The 16,670-nt window shown below is 35.4% G+C and overlaps 1 protein-coding gene across 2 annotated transcripts; it reads right to left on the reverse strand.

Annotated features, from left to right (window-relative positions):
- Positions 1–8,804: 8,804 nt before the first annotated feature.
- Positions 8,805–11,570, reverse strand: LOC126786343 (zinc finger CCCH domain-containing protein 46-like). Of its 2 annotated transcripts, none has more exons than XM_050512139.1 (8): positions 10,591–11,570; positions 10,343–10,504; positions 10,073–10,252; positions 9,881–9,972; positions 9,544–9,786; positions 9,339–9,417; positions 9,010–9,230; positions 8,805–8,888 (listed from the first exon to the last, which is right to left on the reverse strand). In XM_050512139.1, exons 1-8 carry the CDS (start codon positions 11,403–11,405, stop codon positions 8,851–8,853), a joined length of 1,830 nt encoding a protein of 609 aa, XP_050368096.1. In that variant the 5' UTR covers positions 11,406–11,570; the 3' UTR covers positions 8,805–8,850. The 2 variants fall into 2 exon arrangements, with proteins under 2 accessions (XP_050368096.1, XP_050368095.1); XM_050512138.1 differs by having other exon boundaries at positions 9,339–9,447.
- Positions 11,571–16,670: the final 5,100 nt, after the last annotated feature.

Consider the following 16,670-nt stretch of genomic DNA (forward strand, 5'->3'; position numbering starts at 1 on the left):
TAAGTTCAAGGTAAGAAATTCAAGCAACTTAATATTTCATGTAAGAAACACTAAACCACCACCTAAAGGCTACCCATGCTCACGGATTCAAGAAGTTGTCAAGTTCAAATTCCGATTCATTAATTACATAAACATGTTTCTAGGTGACAAAACTAGCAACATATCTAGTAAGCATTTTAAGTGTAGAAGCTCATAGATTCAACATGCATCAACATCAATTAAAAGTAAAATGAATTTATTAGCACATGAGTTTGGCTAGGGCTAGCCTAGCCTCAAATCCAACTACTCACAACCCATTAAATACAACAAACCCTTGGAAAATAAAATACATCGAAAGAGAAGTAGAGTAAAGAGAGAAGAGATTTCCAAGGGTTTGGTACAAATGATACCAAACCGTACCTCTAAAGGTTCACTACCCACAAAGATGTAATAAGAAAGAAAATGCTTCTAAGTATGTTATTAATTGGTTCTAACAAAGGGAGAACTCCATGAACACCAATACTTTATCCACACAATCTAGGAACAAAGAACAAGAGTTGAGGATGAGTATGAGTAGAGGATGAAGAGAGTGAAGTGAGTATGACTTTGGTAAAACCCCCACACTATCACAACTCTTTACTCCAACCCAAATCTATGAAACAAGTTTGTGATTGATCAAGGGTGTAAATGATCTTTAATTTTTGGTGAAAACCCAAGACACTTTACACTTTTCTTTGCACAACTTAATATCTATGACTTAGGCCTAAGAAAACTATGTTGAAACTATGGAAAAGATGAAATTTTGATGGAGTTTTAGTGTGGTGAAAGAGATTGCACGAATTTGGGAAGAATTGGGGTAGGTTTTAATGTCACAAATGAATGGTGGAGATGTAGGAGGATGAATGACTAGATATGGTGGACAAATGTGGAAGCACAAATTGTGAATCTTGTTCTTGAAATGGTCCCCTTCATTTGTTTTCTTCTATTTTAAATTTAAATCTCTAATTCATGGAGTACAAATTGTGGATCTTGTTCTTAAAATTGTCTCCTTCATTTGTCTTCTTCTATTTTGAATTTAAATTGTAAATTAAAATTCACAATTCATAATTCACCAATATGTTTCATTGACTTATTTACTTTAACCACCACCATGTCCGGCAACCACCTTCTCATCGCCGGAGTTTAACCGGCATTTTCCAGCGTTGACTTTTGTTTTCTTGTGAAATCTCCACATTTGCTCTTTTTGGCTTGAAACTTTCACCCGAATCCAGAATGTGTGCTAAATACACTCTTTTTGACGTGTTTCCGATCATTTGCATATTTTCCTAGCATGAGTAGGAAACGTAATAAGAAATAAATAAATATACAAAAAGATAAAGCAAAAGAATAAGAATAAGACAAACATTACTATGTTAATATTAACCTAACACTTCACACCCAAATTGGATGGAAAGATGACGGAATGACCAGATTGCTCGAATTTGAAAAGTATAATTAGTGATTAGTTCAAATTGAAACTTGAAGGTATAAACTGTCAAGTTTGTAAAACTGTGAGGAGTGACCAGTATTTTATCCTTTATAAGTCCATGACTAACATGATTATGGCCTCTATCTCTTCCTCTTTCACTCAATTTTAAAAGATCAAGCTCTTTCCTCTCCAAATCATAGATGACTTGAATTTACCAACTTAGTTACTCGAAGTAATAGACCAAGATATCAATCATGCTAATCTTTTCTTTCAACACCCAGGATAGAGCCCAAAGACTAAGGACTACAAAATCGATAATTTCCACGAAATTCCGCTGAAATTATCGTTTTTAAGCCACCGGAATTATCTCTACCTACCAATGGAGTTTCAGATATTTTCGAAATTTCTCAATATTTTCCGAAATTTCCCGAAATTTCCTTGATATTTCCCGAAATTTTCGTGATATCTGGCAAAATCTCTTATCAATCTCAGTTTGGGCTGAGGATAAGTTGAATAAAAACACATCTGTCTTGAGGAGATTCGAACCTTGGATTGCTCATGTACTAAATTAGCACCTCAACCATCCCTGCTTTGCCAATTTTTGATTTATTCATGTTGGTTTTAATATATAAATTCCAAATAATTCACATTTTTTTAATTCAAAATTTTAGCTATATTGATATTTCTACGATATTATCACCGAAATATCTATATTTGGAAGATCGAAATTTCTAATCTCCTCGATATTTTAGCCCTTGCCAAAGACACTTCTTTTCCATTTTCACATTGCTATTAAAAACCACATTATTCTTTGGAAAATTGACTTTATGACATGATGTTTTTTCATAGGATCTAAAATCAACTTGTATGCCACACACTTATCATCAGTAGTAGTGCCAAAAGTAAAACTGTCATTTGCTAAAAAAAATAATGGTGTAGTGCAAGAGCTTTAGGACTTATTTTCAGACCTTGAATGTTTTTTGTCACAGGGCTTGAGTGATCAGAGCAAATCTACCCTTAAAATCAAGAATAAAGATGTATCCCCTAGAAGATCCCTAGTTGAATACCATGAGTAACCATGATAGTTTCTGATGGTGCACCTTGGAAAAGAATAGAGTATGAGACTGAAGTGATAAATCTCATAATCATTTGAATCCATGTCACTGAAAACCCAACTTATAGAAAATGGCATAGATATACGACCACTCCACTCAATCATAAGCTTTGCTTATATTGAGTTTTAGCTAGAAAAAACCTAAATCATGAATATTGAGGGTAATAAGTTGTGTTGGCAAAGAGATCTTGATCAAAGCAGTTGCATAAACCATGCCCTTATATGCTATGAGCTATTTTTCTCCTCACTAAAACTTTGTGATGATTATTGATACATGTTTTTCCACAAGCCCAAAACAAAGGCTTGACGTGCAAAGATTCGGGTCAAAGATCCTAAAATCACACTAATCTTAATATCAGCCCAATCGTAGATTAAACACGTCATGCAATTTTCGTAGACCCAAGCTACGTTTTGGGGCTTACACGAAGGGATGTGGTGTGGAAGGTAATAGAGCCTATGAGGCCCATCATAGACAAGGTTCGTAAATAATTTTAGGCTTAGAGCCAAAATTCATGCTTTAGTAGAGGAATGAGGAACAAGATAAATCGAGCCCAAAGGCCACTAAACTTATTCCCAAATACAATACCCATTTGATAAACAACTTAAAGTCCACCAAGTCTGCCATCTCCTTCCCCAAAACAGATAGCACGTTTTGGTCAGATTGTTGCTGGGATTGGTGCTTGGTCAATTTCAGTAAACATCCTTGAATTCATGAAAAGACAAGCCAATGAAGCCATCTCATATCTTCCAAATCTCTTCAATTCCCAACTCATAAATTTCTTGGAGCATGTTTAGGAACCAGATTCCTTCATAGACACAACATCAAGAATCTAGGAAAAAAACACCATCCTAGCTTTACTTGTGTCACTCCCCTAACCTCCATAGCGTTTCATGAATCTGATTCCATCTTTTGAAATCTCTTCCCTTAATAATGAAGAGGTCCACCCCAAAACCATCAATTCTTAAGGGGTTCTCTTCTCCTCCCAGCTTCGATATAAAAAAAAAAAAGAGAAGTTCATTGCTGTTGCAAAACTGACATTCGAACCCATAGAAACCTCAAGAAAGAGATCATGCTTCATCTCTTCATACCCAACTTTCATCCAATTTTCCTTAGTTGTTACCCAAAACCAAGGACTGAAAAATCGAAATTATCGTCGATATTTCGGCGATAATTTCATTTTCTCACCTTAGGATATATCTTTCATATACCAGTATAATTTCGTCCAATATATCGCGATATTTTCAAAATTATTGGGAAATATCGTGATATATCCACGTGTCGCCACCACAAAATAAAATTCAAATATGCTTTTGAGGGGAATTGAAGCCCTAATCACATGGTTAGGCACTTTATGACCTTACCATCTCAACCAATTCATGTTATTCTTCTTTTATGCAATTATTACGATATATACCATCTTACAAAAAAACATTTGATAAATTGTCTAATCCCAACTAATTTTTATTAGTTTCTTTTTTCCTTCTTTATTATTCAACTAAAAGTCATTGTTAGCTAATTTTTAATTTATTTCCTTTGTTAACTTTACTATACTATGAATACATCAAAAGATGTAATGCATTGTTGCACCACTACTATTTCATTTGTTCTTCTTAAGATGTTTCTTCCACTTACCTACTATCATATAAATTGATGATGAATTTATGAGAGAAGCTCAACAATGCATTATTCACTATATTCTTTTCAAGTCAATAAGATGTTTATACTTTAAAATCAATTTTTACGAATTCTCGATGGTTGCTCTATCTCAAATCACTATAACTCCTTATAGACTAAAAATTCTACAATATTTTCTTATGAAATATAGTAGACAATTGATTAAAGAAACATCTCTTAAAATTACATCCAAAATTTCCATATTTTTATTTAAATTTCCATCAATTTTCTCAATTATTTTTCAAAATCGATATTTCCCCGATATTTCCATCGAAATTTCCATTTTTTGAAGCCTCGATATATCCGTAATTACCGATATTTTAGTCCTTGGCCAAAACCATGCAATACTCTCTTTACTAAACTCTTAGGCATCCAACTCCCTCACCACACCCCTTTGTAGACTTAGTTATTCTTGCAAGCATAGAAAGTAATTGATGTTACAGTCAAGCGAATCGATGTTGTTACAGTTAAGCGACTCGTTGTTGTTATTGTCAGACCAATCACAACAAAATCGTTCAACAATTGTTTGCTTCATTCTTCTGGGGAGGGGGAGACACTGATGATTAGAAAAAAATCCACAGACGCATTTGGGATCATTTATGTCTCACAAAAAAAGAGGGTGGCATGAGTTTCAAAAATCTTTATGCTTATAACTTGGCTATTTGGCAAAGCAAGGTTGGAGAATAGGAAATAAGCCTAACTCTCATATGGCTCAATGTTTAAAGCCAGGTACTACTCTTATATTTCTTTTTGAGATGACAATTTGGGTGACTCCTTTTCCTTGGCGTAGTATTCTAAATGTAAGAGCAGCCCTCTGTGCTAGAACACAATGGAAAATTGGGATGATGCTAATGTGAATATATGGACCGATAAATGGATTCTAGTGAACTCATTTTTTCAACTTCAACAACTAGCATGCTGCAATATTACCCATGTGGCTCAACTTATTCACCAGGAGCATAGAGTATGGAACACTCAACTTGTGCACTCTATCTTCCCTCCAAGTGTAGCTGAGAAAGTTCTTTGTATCCCTCTTAGCAGGCGTAATTCTTTAGATAGATTAATATGGCGTCCTAAAGAAAGAGTTTCTACTCGGTTATAACTGTGTATTGGATTGCTCGGCAACAAGTTTTGGCTAATGCACTTCATTCCTCATCTGAGGAGGATCCATATCAGTTACTCTGAAAAGAGATTATGGCATCCAAGAGTGTGCATGGGAAAGAGATTAAGCTTTGTGGCATTGAAGAGATTGTGGTCATCTTAAATCAATTAAAGCTTTCATCTTAAAAAATGGAGAATTCAACAAACAATACCCTAATTATTGATCATTCTAACTTTTAATACCTCACATTTGCATTGGTACATCAAGTTTCTATTTCAGCCTAATTTTAGTGCATTATGTCAATTAACACCGTTAGTGACTTATTTTCAACCAATTTTAAGGGTATTTTCGTCACTTTATTTCTAACTGATCTCACTTAGTTTATAGCCAGCATTTTCTTCCATTCAAACCAATTGTTATATAGTCATTTTCTTTTACTTTCGAAACATTTAAATGTCTATAATATAGTTTTTTAAGCATATTATTATAATAATAAGGTTATTGGTTGATGGACATATACAATATGAAAAATATGCTGGTTTATTTTATAATTGTTTAGCTTGTTTGTAATATTTGTGGTAAATGAAGGATACTTATTAATTTTATAATGAAATGATATGAATTAATCAACTTGTTTTTTTGTTTTAAATAGAAGTTGAAATTAGAGGAAAATGAAAGATAAAATCAGAGGGAAATGAAGTGACGAAAATTCCCCAAAAAAATGGTGGGAGATAAAGCAACTAACGGTGTTAATTGACATAATGAACTAAAATTAGACTGAAATAGTACAAGTACGATAGTTTTTAAATGTGAAGTACTAAATATTAGAATGACTAATAATTAGATATCATTTACTGAATCCTCCTTTCAAAAAACCCACCTTTCCAAAAACGCACGAGTTGGATATAAAATCTTTAACCTTTATCAAGATTGGTACAGGACTGTACACGAGTGTGCAAGAAGTTGAAGCTTAACCCCAGCCTCCTCTAATCAATCTTTTAGTTTGCGTATGACATTTTTTTTTTCTGATTGTAACAATATGATGTAACAACTGCCTGAGGCCATGAGGCTCGCCACTAGTTGTACTGGACCAAAATGACTTGGAATTTTCACTAATCTCCTTAATTATAAGTCTGATTTTGACACCACACTTGATATAATTAAAAAAATAATAATCTTATCTAAAAAAACCAATAAACAGAAGACAAATGACCCATTTGCCCAAAGATGTGGTCTTGATACTTTCTCCAGGTCGTGGTGGCCAGCTATATAATTTGAAAGAATGTGGTGTGTTAATTGATGCTGACATCTTAACCCAAATTAAGATTCAAGTTTATTACAAACATGAAACACTGTTATAATGGTCCTCTGCTCTCCTCCTGGTGCTTGTTCTATATTCATGTTGGACTAAACATGGGCAACAATACTGGTGCACAAACAGACTCCTACGAAGTGGACACTAATGCAATTATGGGAAACCTTGTCCTTGAACCATTCATGTGCTCCAAAGCTTCTAAAATTCCCATTCAGAAAATAAACCAAACATTTGATAACCTATTCTCTCTAACTACAAGCTCTACTCACCAACAACAAACAAAGTATCAAACAATATGTCACCATCCATACTTGACTATTTCTTCAAATGGTATTGTAAATGGGAGGCAAAGAAAAAGGGCCGGTTCAAATTCAAACAAAGGGTATCACCAGAAATCACCCCAAAAAAATCACCCCCAAAATTATTTTTACTCTTGTTTCACCTCCATTACAAAGTCATCTCAAATTCTGGGCAGTAAGAAATATTGAAAAATGAGAAAGGGAGGGTAAGAAAGGCTGAAACTGAAAGGGGAAGGAGAGGTGTGTGTGGTACCCAGATAGGCAGATAGCACCCATTCAATGGTGTCAGATTGCATGTGAGAATGAATGAAAGTGTGGCCCTTAACCTTTCACAATTCACATCCCATATCAAAAAGAAATCCCAAAATGAGACAAAAGTGTCCTCTAAAGTAAACCCTTTACTCATTTTAAAGGGTGACCCAACCAAAAACCCTTTTCAATTTTTTTTCCCCTCTATTATGGATATCTGAGTTAACAAGTAATAACTGAACCGGTCTTTTCAGCTCTGCCCTGGCATGGCATGGCATTAGCTATCCACAGTGTTCTAAATATCGGATATATCGGCGATATATCGGCGATATTTAGAAAACGATACGATATCGCCATATCGGTTGACTATATCGGTCAACGGTCAAATATCGGTCAAACCCCGATATATCGGTCAAATATCGGTCAAACTCCGATATATCGGTCAAATTTTGATTTTTTTATTATTTTCTCAATTTTTGTTTAATTTTTTAATATTTATTTCCTCTTTTTTTTTTTGAAAAACTTATTTTTTTTTTTCATTTTTTCATATATATTTTTACTTTATATATTTTAAATATATATGATGAATTTCAAGTCTAAATAATCATTCTTAAATGCCTATTTTTATTATTAGATGTCGTTCGTGTACTTTAATTGTCATTAAATCAAGTATTTATTTTCTTTAGTTTACTTAGTACCGTTTTTTTAGTTTATTTGATACATATTAAAGTATAATTTTATAAATTTTATTGAAAATAAGCAAATCCGATAAAACCGATATATCCCCGATAAAACCGATATATCCCCCGATATATCGTTTTACCTCTCGACCGATACGATACCAAAAACGATATTTAGAACATTGGCTATCCAAGCCCCTACTACATATTATAATCTAATTGTGGCTAGCTAGTTAGATGCTGCAAAAAAATCTAAAGAAAATGGCGGAGGCACGGCTTTTTACCCTCCACTGACTCATCCCCACTGCATATTACCCTTTTTGGGGCTCCATATCAGACTAGTTGTTAAGCTTCTGCTACAGTTGATCACCACATATCAAGCAGGTCTGAGTCTCAAACAGTACAGTGACTTCATTATATACAGAGAGTCAGAGAGTGAAACTGTGACCTCATATAGAAAAGGTGGTAATAGATGACTGGAGTAATTAAATTCAAATATTATAGAAGATGTAATATGAGAGTTTACCACTACTCTACTAGGATACTGTCCTAGCCCTTCTTTGGTATGATACAGTGCTACTTAGTTATTGTGGTCCAGCAGATATCTAAATAGATAAATTAGAGTAAGAGTACAGACAAGTATATAGGCCCCAGTCCCATAAATCAGTCCCATCTGTTCTTCTACTGTATACAATTAGGTAATTATTGTAACTAGTATAAATATATATATTAATGATGAAGATGATCTTGCTTGGATCTTGTCCAACAAGTTTCTTTGATGAGGGGTATGATATTTTGGCTTCCCAATTGTTTCTGCATTTAAGAAACCAAAAGAACAACAATACAAACTTAGCATGAGTAATGATCATTCCTTTTGACCTAAAATTGATATGTTTTTTCTTCAGAGAATAATAATACTTACCCTAGCAAAAAGTCAAGTTTCCCCAGTGCTAGCCATCCTCTACTTTCTTAATTGCATTCCAGTGGTTCCATACCCAAAAGAAAACCTATAAAGTTCACAGTTCATAGTTTATGTTGACAATGAACTACATTGGCAACTACAAAAGTAATGACTAATGACTATGGGTGTGTTGTTTTGCTTGTTAAACAAGGAAAAGTAAGTAGTACCTGGGTTGGAAAGAACAGATTTTGGGGAAGCTGCATTTGGGGTAGAAGTAGAAGTGGTTGGCAGTAAATTGTTATTATTGCTGTTGCTATTGGATGAAGAAGATATTGCTGAGGAGCTATCATTGATCTGTGCAGAAGCAGTTGAGAAGACATTAATGTGGTCTACAGCTACTGCTTGTGCTGGTGAAGCAAACAGGTTTTCAGGGAGAGTGTGCTCCACACTGTTGCGCAAAATAAAGTATCATTCAATAATGCAGACTATACATATAGATGGATACTGGAAAATTCAAATATGTTTAATACTGCAACTATATGCAAGTTGAATATACCTTTGATGGAGGTCACACTCTTCAGCATTGGATTGGTTCTTGCCACTCTCCTGAGTCTTCTCCTCTTCTTGCTCACCATCTAAAGCATAAGTTTGGGACACGACTGAGACTAGCATAATGGTCACAAGATAGAAATTAATATCTACCAGTAATTAAACTTTTCTTTTTACTGCATCAAGAGATCAAGAACATATTGCAGATTAACCTTCTGATACATCTGTGAAGAGTTGATTTGTAAGTGTATATGATAGAGTTGGGGAGGGAAATGGAGATCCTTCTGAAAGACCTTGATATTGATAGTATTGCTGACGATTGTTATTCTTGATGCCTAGAAGTTGCATATTCATTAGTCTTCTTTCTTGGAGTTCAATAGCATGCTCCAAATTAGCTTGGTCCTCTAATTTCCTTCTCACCAGCATCTCTTGGGTACTGTAATACATTCTTGATCCTGCAAAAACATCAAAATAAGCTTCAATTTTCAGGGAGTCCTCAGTCTTCACCATTGACAGAAGCAAAGAGACAAAGTGACCCTATTCTTTTACCAAGATTGAAGTCATAAGGCTCCCTAGAATCAAGTCCTGATAGGCCTGAACACAGAGGATGGTTTCCCCTCTCCAAATGTTGGTGTAGCTTCCTGTATTTGTATAATATATAAAGAAAGTTAGATAACAATGTGACAGGAGACAAGATCTGGTAAAATAAAACCGAATGAAGAATTAAGGATTGTTTGGTACTTGTCTGGTATTTTCCCCTTCTCCTTATAAGGCTTCACAAGCACCCGAGAATCACACACAAAATGAGGGTTCCCTTTGGACAAAATGATCCTCACAGTTTCTGAATATACAAATGTAACAAATCCAAACATTCTCTTCTGCTGGTATGGAATCCTCACATCTTGCACGGGTCCAAACATGCTTCAAAAGACAACACAATTATGCTTCAAACGACTTCATTAACTTGAAAACCAAAAGGAAAAAAGGCTAATTATTTTAATGATTACATACTTGAAATAATTAGAGACATCTTCTTCTCGAAATGTACTATCAGCTGGGAATGTCAAGTAGATCTGCCTTGAACTGGGAATTACATTTCCACTACTTGAAATATCATTTCTCTCATGTTGGTATCTCCCAAACTTGTGAAGCTCTTCTCCCATCATCAATGACCTGAAGCACGTCAAAAAGGCCATCACAATCCAACATCAATCCCATTTGTGAAACTAAAACGTCCCTAATTACTAGTATGAATATACCTTTGGGTGTCATTTTGTTGTTGCATCAGAAAATTGAGGCACTTGCTGTAAGGCAAAGCAGAACCATTCGATATGAACTGTGACACTGCAGCAAGTTTGTGCTGCTGAGCAGCAGCATTGGATATGAGCAAGTCTTCACACTGCTCAAGCATACTGACATTCTCAGTCAAACCATCACTGTGGAGAAAACGGCAACTACCTCCATTTTTACAGAACCCTCTTGCAAAATACGAGCAGGGCTTCCATCCCAGCCCAGAGTTCACATCTTCAGAACCAAAAGCACACTCACAGTGAGCAGAGTAACTCTGCTTGATCATCGAGTTAGTACCACAGACACCTTCAAGGCCTCCATCGAAAAACTCCTCCTCTGTCTTCGGATCATTGAGGAAAGAAAACTGGAAGTTGTCAACAAGCTCACTCGCACTAGAAGAGTCGTTGATGGATGGAGATACGGACCCAGAACCAATGTTACTGTTTTTGCTAACAACATTGGCATAAGAAGGTGAACAAGTGGAGCTGGGACTAATGCGGTTGCTGAGGCTCCAAAGATTCGAGGTTGGAGAAGATGAAATGGAAAGTGGGTTGGGTCTGGAAATGGGGTTGAAAGATGGAGTCTTGGAGTGAAGAAGACCCAGTTGGGTTTTGGCATTGATGACGAGATTGTGAAGCAGAGTCTCTGGTCCAAACGCCAAGCGTATCATCTCCTTCTCACTCTGGTCCTGAATCAAAAGATACCCCATGATCTTTGATGCATTCTCAGAATCCAAGCTCTGGATCCTTGAAAAAACGATCTTGGTAGCTTCATATGAATCCATGGTACACAACCACAGAAACACCAGCACAAATGAAAACAGAGCGAGAGATGAAAGGAGAGAAAAAGGAAGAAGCTTTAGAGAGAGTGAAGCTGGGCCAAGCTAGCTGGTTATAAAAAAAAGAAGCAATAATGGACTGTGGGTGGATTAATGTAGTAAAATCATTGTCAGCCCGACTAAAGCAAGCAAAACCAGAACAGTACGAGCTGGGTACTGTTGTTTTTTAGAGCTCTGAAGATGATTGAAGAAGGAGATGATGAAGCTAATCTTTGGTTATTTTGGAACCACAACATCAACTAAGAGGGTAATTGATGGAAAGATGATGACACAGAAAGTGCGCAGGAGTTGCAGCCTTGGGAGAGTAAACTCACTCTCACACACACAGAAGAGTGACCCACTTAGTTCATTATTTTTCTTCTTCTTTTGAATGTGTTGGTGTCTTTATAGAAAGAGACAAAGAGTTAGAGAACGGGTTCAATTTTGGTTCAAAACATTGTTTATTTCTTTATTTTTATTTTTACAAAGAAAACATTGTTTATTTCAACTGCATTCTTTAGTCACCCCTCAAAATCAATCACATGAGCTTTCGTTTCTAAAGCTAGAGCTGAAAATCTTACACCATAGAGGATAAAGGAAAAACAAAGTTACTGGTGGAACATCTTCTTTCTTAAATTATTCAACCGAGTCGATCTTCAGCATATGAATTTAGATTACTTCGTAGTTTGCAATGGTTTTCATCACTTCATGCATCAATTGGTCTAATGTTCAACACACGAGAAACAATGTCATATAGTAGTACAACATTTTAAGTCCGAAGTAAAATTGTCATCCATTTTTTGTAGGGTAAATTCCTTCTATGGTACTTGATGTTTGACTACTTGGACAATTTGGTACATAATGTATGAAAGCGGACAATTTGATACCTAAAGTTCTCAAATTTAGACCATTTTGGTACTTATGTCAATTTTGACCATATTTTTAGGGTTATTTCCGTCATCTTATCTCAATTTTACTTCATTTTTTTATAATATCTCCAAATTGCCTCTAAGTTATCACTAAAAATTTCATAACTCATCCACTTAGTATCTGTGATGATTTACGTATATAAGTTTTCATAATGTAGCTATCAATCTAAATTAATTTTAATTATAAGTAATTTTACAAATATATTTTAATAAAAAATTACAATTGCATAAATGCAATTTATTTCCTTTGCAGAAAATAATTAGGATACAATAAGTATATTAAGAAAAAAAAATTATTTTGGATATATACGAAGTAGATGCTAAGTAGAGTAGATATATCAATTTAATTATCTCCAAAGAGAGGCAATTATAGGAAGAAATGAAGAAAATGTGAATTTAATAAGTTTAGGGCTAGAATGACGAAAATAACCCTAAAAATATTATCAAAATTGATAGAGGTACCAAAATGGCTTACATGTGAGAACTTCAGGTACCAAATTGTCTGTTTTCATACATCATGTACAAAATTGTCCAATTAACCATACTTTAAGTACCATAGGAGGAATTAACTTTTTTTTGTATATACACATCTCCTAATAAGATGTCACATGTTCTTTTTATTTTTAACAATCTAACCAAAGTTGATTATATCTTACTTCCCATAAAAAAAACTATATCTTACTTTTTTAAATTTTTAGAAGAAATAATTATGATTAAACAATTAATTTCCTTCTTCTAATTAATCTAACAATTACTATTCAATCTATTCTTCCCATTTTTTGAAGATCAAGTTTTGTTCATTGATAAAGAAAAAAAACCATGACCTAGAGAATAAGGGATTGATTGGTAACCTAATCTTGACCATGAACTAGGAAATAAAGTATTGTTTGGTACACATTACACAGCTCAAACCCAACCTGAATGAGTTCCCCTTGCATTAGTTGCATATACAGCATGTGTGTCATGTACTAAGGTCTAAGGGATAGCACAAAAGAACATCGTATTGATATAATAACATATATTACATAACTAATTATTGAACCATATAAAAAAACCAGATCAAAAGTTTGAGAATTTACAGAAAAATATTAACATTTATTGAGCTTTAAGTAAATGGCAAATTATAAAAATGTACCATATCCTCACTTATATTAGAATATGTAACTACTTAAGAATTAATTATAAAAAAGATCATCATATTTAAGTGGAAATTAGAAAAAGTTAACAAAATTAGAAAAAAGTCACTTTAAAAATATTTTTCTGGACTGTTTTGCCATTTCTCACTTTTTTTTTCTAATTTCGGCCATAACTTTTCCATCCGGCAATAGATTTTGACGAAATTGCTACCGTTAGAAAGATCTCGCTCCCCTCTTTCATTTGATATACTACCCACTCCGAAAAAATCGACCAACCGTACAAGGCGCAACAACCATCGCAAAGGGTTGATGTCATCGATGGCGGTGCTCTAAGCAATTCCGGCGAAACCGAAGCTCAAGGTTCCCTAATTCTAGCTCTTCTCTTCCATCTGAGTATACTTATACCAATCTCATTTGAATTTTAACAAAATTTCGCATATTTCCACATTTCTTCTCGACATCTCACATCTACTGTCACAGATACTATCACAACCGCTATCACACCCACTTTCACAGAAGTTGTCACACTATCTATTTACACTAACTATCACACCCACTGTCACAACCTCTGTCACACTATCTTTCACAACTAATATCACACTACCTATTACACTAACTATCACACCCACTATTACACATATTGTCACAACCACTGTCACACACATTGCCCATGTCACAACCCCTGTCACACTACCTATCACAACATCTATCACACTACATATCACAACTTCTATCTCACTACATGTCACAACCACTATCACACCTCATGTCACAACTCATGTCACACTACCTGTCACAACCTCTGTCACAACTCCGGTCACACTACTTCATAGATCCACCATCTCACCTCCTCTTTAGCCTCTCGTTTCTAACCCTCCCACGCTTTCCAGATCCATGAGTTCAGAGACTCAGACGCCTCAACCTCAATGTCATTGGATTCGCACTCAAAATCATTCCAAGATCGATTCAAGCTCCTCCTCAATCCTTGTACACCTTTGACATTGAGAAAGTTCGAACCATAATCATGGACGGTAAGAAGAAGAAGAAGAAGAAGAAGTGAGGCGGTCTCTTAATCGCCAAGCCCGCATACAAGAAGGTCTACATCACGCTCCGGTCGCCGCTCTCAATGAACCCGATGATGTAACTGATCGGGGTCGTGGAGAGGAGAAGAAGGTGGCACCGAGGAAGAAGGACTAGAAGAGCAGCATGATGGATTTGAGAGAGAGAGAGAGAGAGAGAGAGAGAGAGAGAGAGAGAGAGAGAGAGAGAGAGAGAGAGAGAGAGACTTCATTCTTGTCGTCGCTGATCGGAGACATGAGGCGGTTTTGTCATCGGAGTAGTGATTATGCATGCGTGTCATGTCAAAATCGGGATTGGGAACGAAACTCTACCAGTGACATGTTTCGTAATTTTTATGAAAAACAGGGGTAACGGTTTAAGAAATTTAATTAGGCGATTTTTTTATAATTTTGAAATATTGCTTGATTTTTTCTAATTTCAAGTGTTAAAAGTGACTATTTTATAAGAAGTCCTTAAGTAAAAATAGCTTCTAAAAGCATTTCGAAAGTTGCTTCTAAAAACTGTTGAGGTGACTTATAAATTCTAAGAACATAAAAAAATAAAAACTGATTTTTCTAAAGTTACCAAACACTAAATTTTAAAAGTTGACTTAAAAACTGTTTTTTAAAGTGAAGTTATACCAAACTAAGCCTTATTAAGAAAGATCGATTTAATTTTAATATTACTACCTTTTTTATTGAGTTAATTATTTAATCAAAATTAGAGGAAATAAAAAAAGAAATTATATTTGCACCTCCAATATTGTTGTATGTACCATCACAATTTTTTATACTTTTTTTATTATGTCAACTAATTGAAAAGACATTTAAGGACAAATAGATAAATATTAAAAAGAAAATAACAATAACCATGTAATTGTTGTTCTTCAATACCATCATACGATCTTCATACACCTTATTAATCTAAATACACAACCCAAAACTTTGCTTGCATCCCTAATTTCGGGTAAGTGGTTGGGAAAGAAATATTATACACCAAAATTATAGTATGAATCCTTTGTAACATGAAAAGAGGTTAGAACATCATGATTAATATTCACTTTATGGCAAACAAAAGTAGTATATAACATCATGATTAAGTATTCAAACATCTCTTCAAAATTCATAGGGTGTCCAAGTTTAGACCTTAACAAATATAATGGAAACAATGACATACTGTTAGATATAGTTATAGAGCTAGTCATAGGGTATTTTGGTAAAGATTTGGAGGTGTCTTAGGTTTTCAATTAGTTTAAAAATAAAAAAGAGGTATATTAAGTAATAGATGTATGTTAAGTAAGATTGGAGGTGAAAATAGAATGCCTCGGAATCAAGATATATGAAGAAACACATTTTTTCTTTTTTTTTAAAATGTTTCCCTCGACGCTAGCTCTGCTAGGGTTTTATCGGCGGTGCTTGTTCTCGACAAAATTTCTAAAATCAGCCAGCAACGATGAATCTTTGATTCGAGGGACCTTTGCTGCTCATCGTTTTGGTTGGTCTGCGGGTGGCTTTTTTGGTCCCCTTTCTCTGTGGGTTTTTGGCTTTTTGGTAGCGGCGTTGGCTGTTAGCAATGGCGGTGCTTCTGTCGTGAGATCAGAGGCATGATTGAGTCTGTGCGTAACAAGGATTGTTGGTGGATCTCTAGATCTTTGGCAATGGCGATTTCTTGGATTGGTTACTATCGGGGTCAAGGGTTTCGTCGAGAGTGACGACCTCTTGAAGGTGGAAGGCGACGTGATCTCGGAGACGGCTATTGCGCCGTTTGGCCGAGAGGACGATTTCTATTTGTCGCCGAGTTGGTGGCGGTAGGTGGGCGATGTTTTGACGAGGCTGACGTTGCAGATCTGGCCTGGTGTCGGGCTGGGTAATGCGGATACAACGGTTTATGGTCATGAAGGCTGGAATACAACGACAACGTTGTGTTTAGGTTGAAGGCGACGGTGGTCTGGGTTTTTTGGGGAAGTCAAAGCTTCTCGGCTTTTCTGTTGCCGACGACCTTGCTGAAATGATGGTGGTGGTGTTTTCAGGTCTTGGGCTTGAGTGAAGTTGGGCCCCTCTAGCTGAGGCTTTCTCTTGGTCTTTATGGGCTTATGGTTGGTGGGCTCG

The sequence above is a fragment of the Argentina anserina genome, chromosome 3 (genome assembly GCF_933775445.1).
Source record: "Argentina anserina chromosome 3, drPotAnse1.1, whole genome shotgun sequence".
Classification (NCBI taxonomy): Eukaryota; Viridiplantae; Streptophyta; class Magnoliopsida; order Rosales; family Rosaceae; genus Argentina; species Argentina anserina.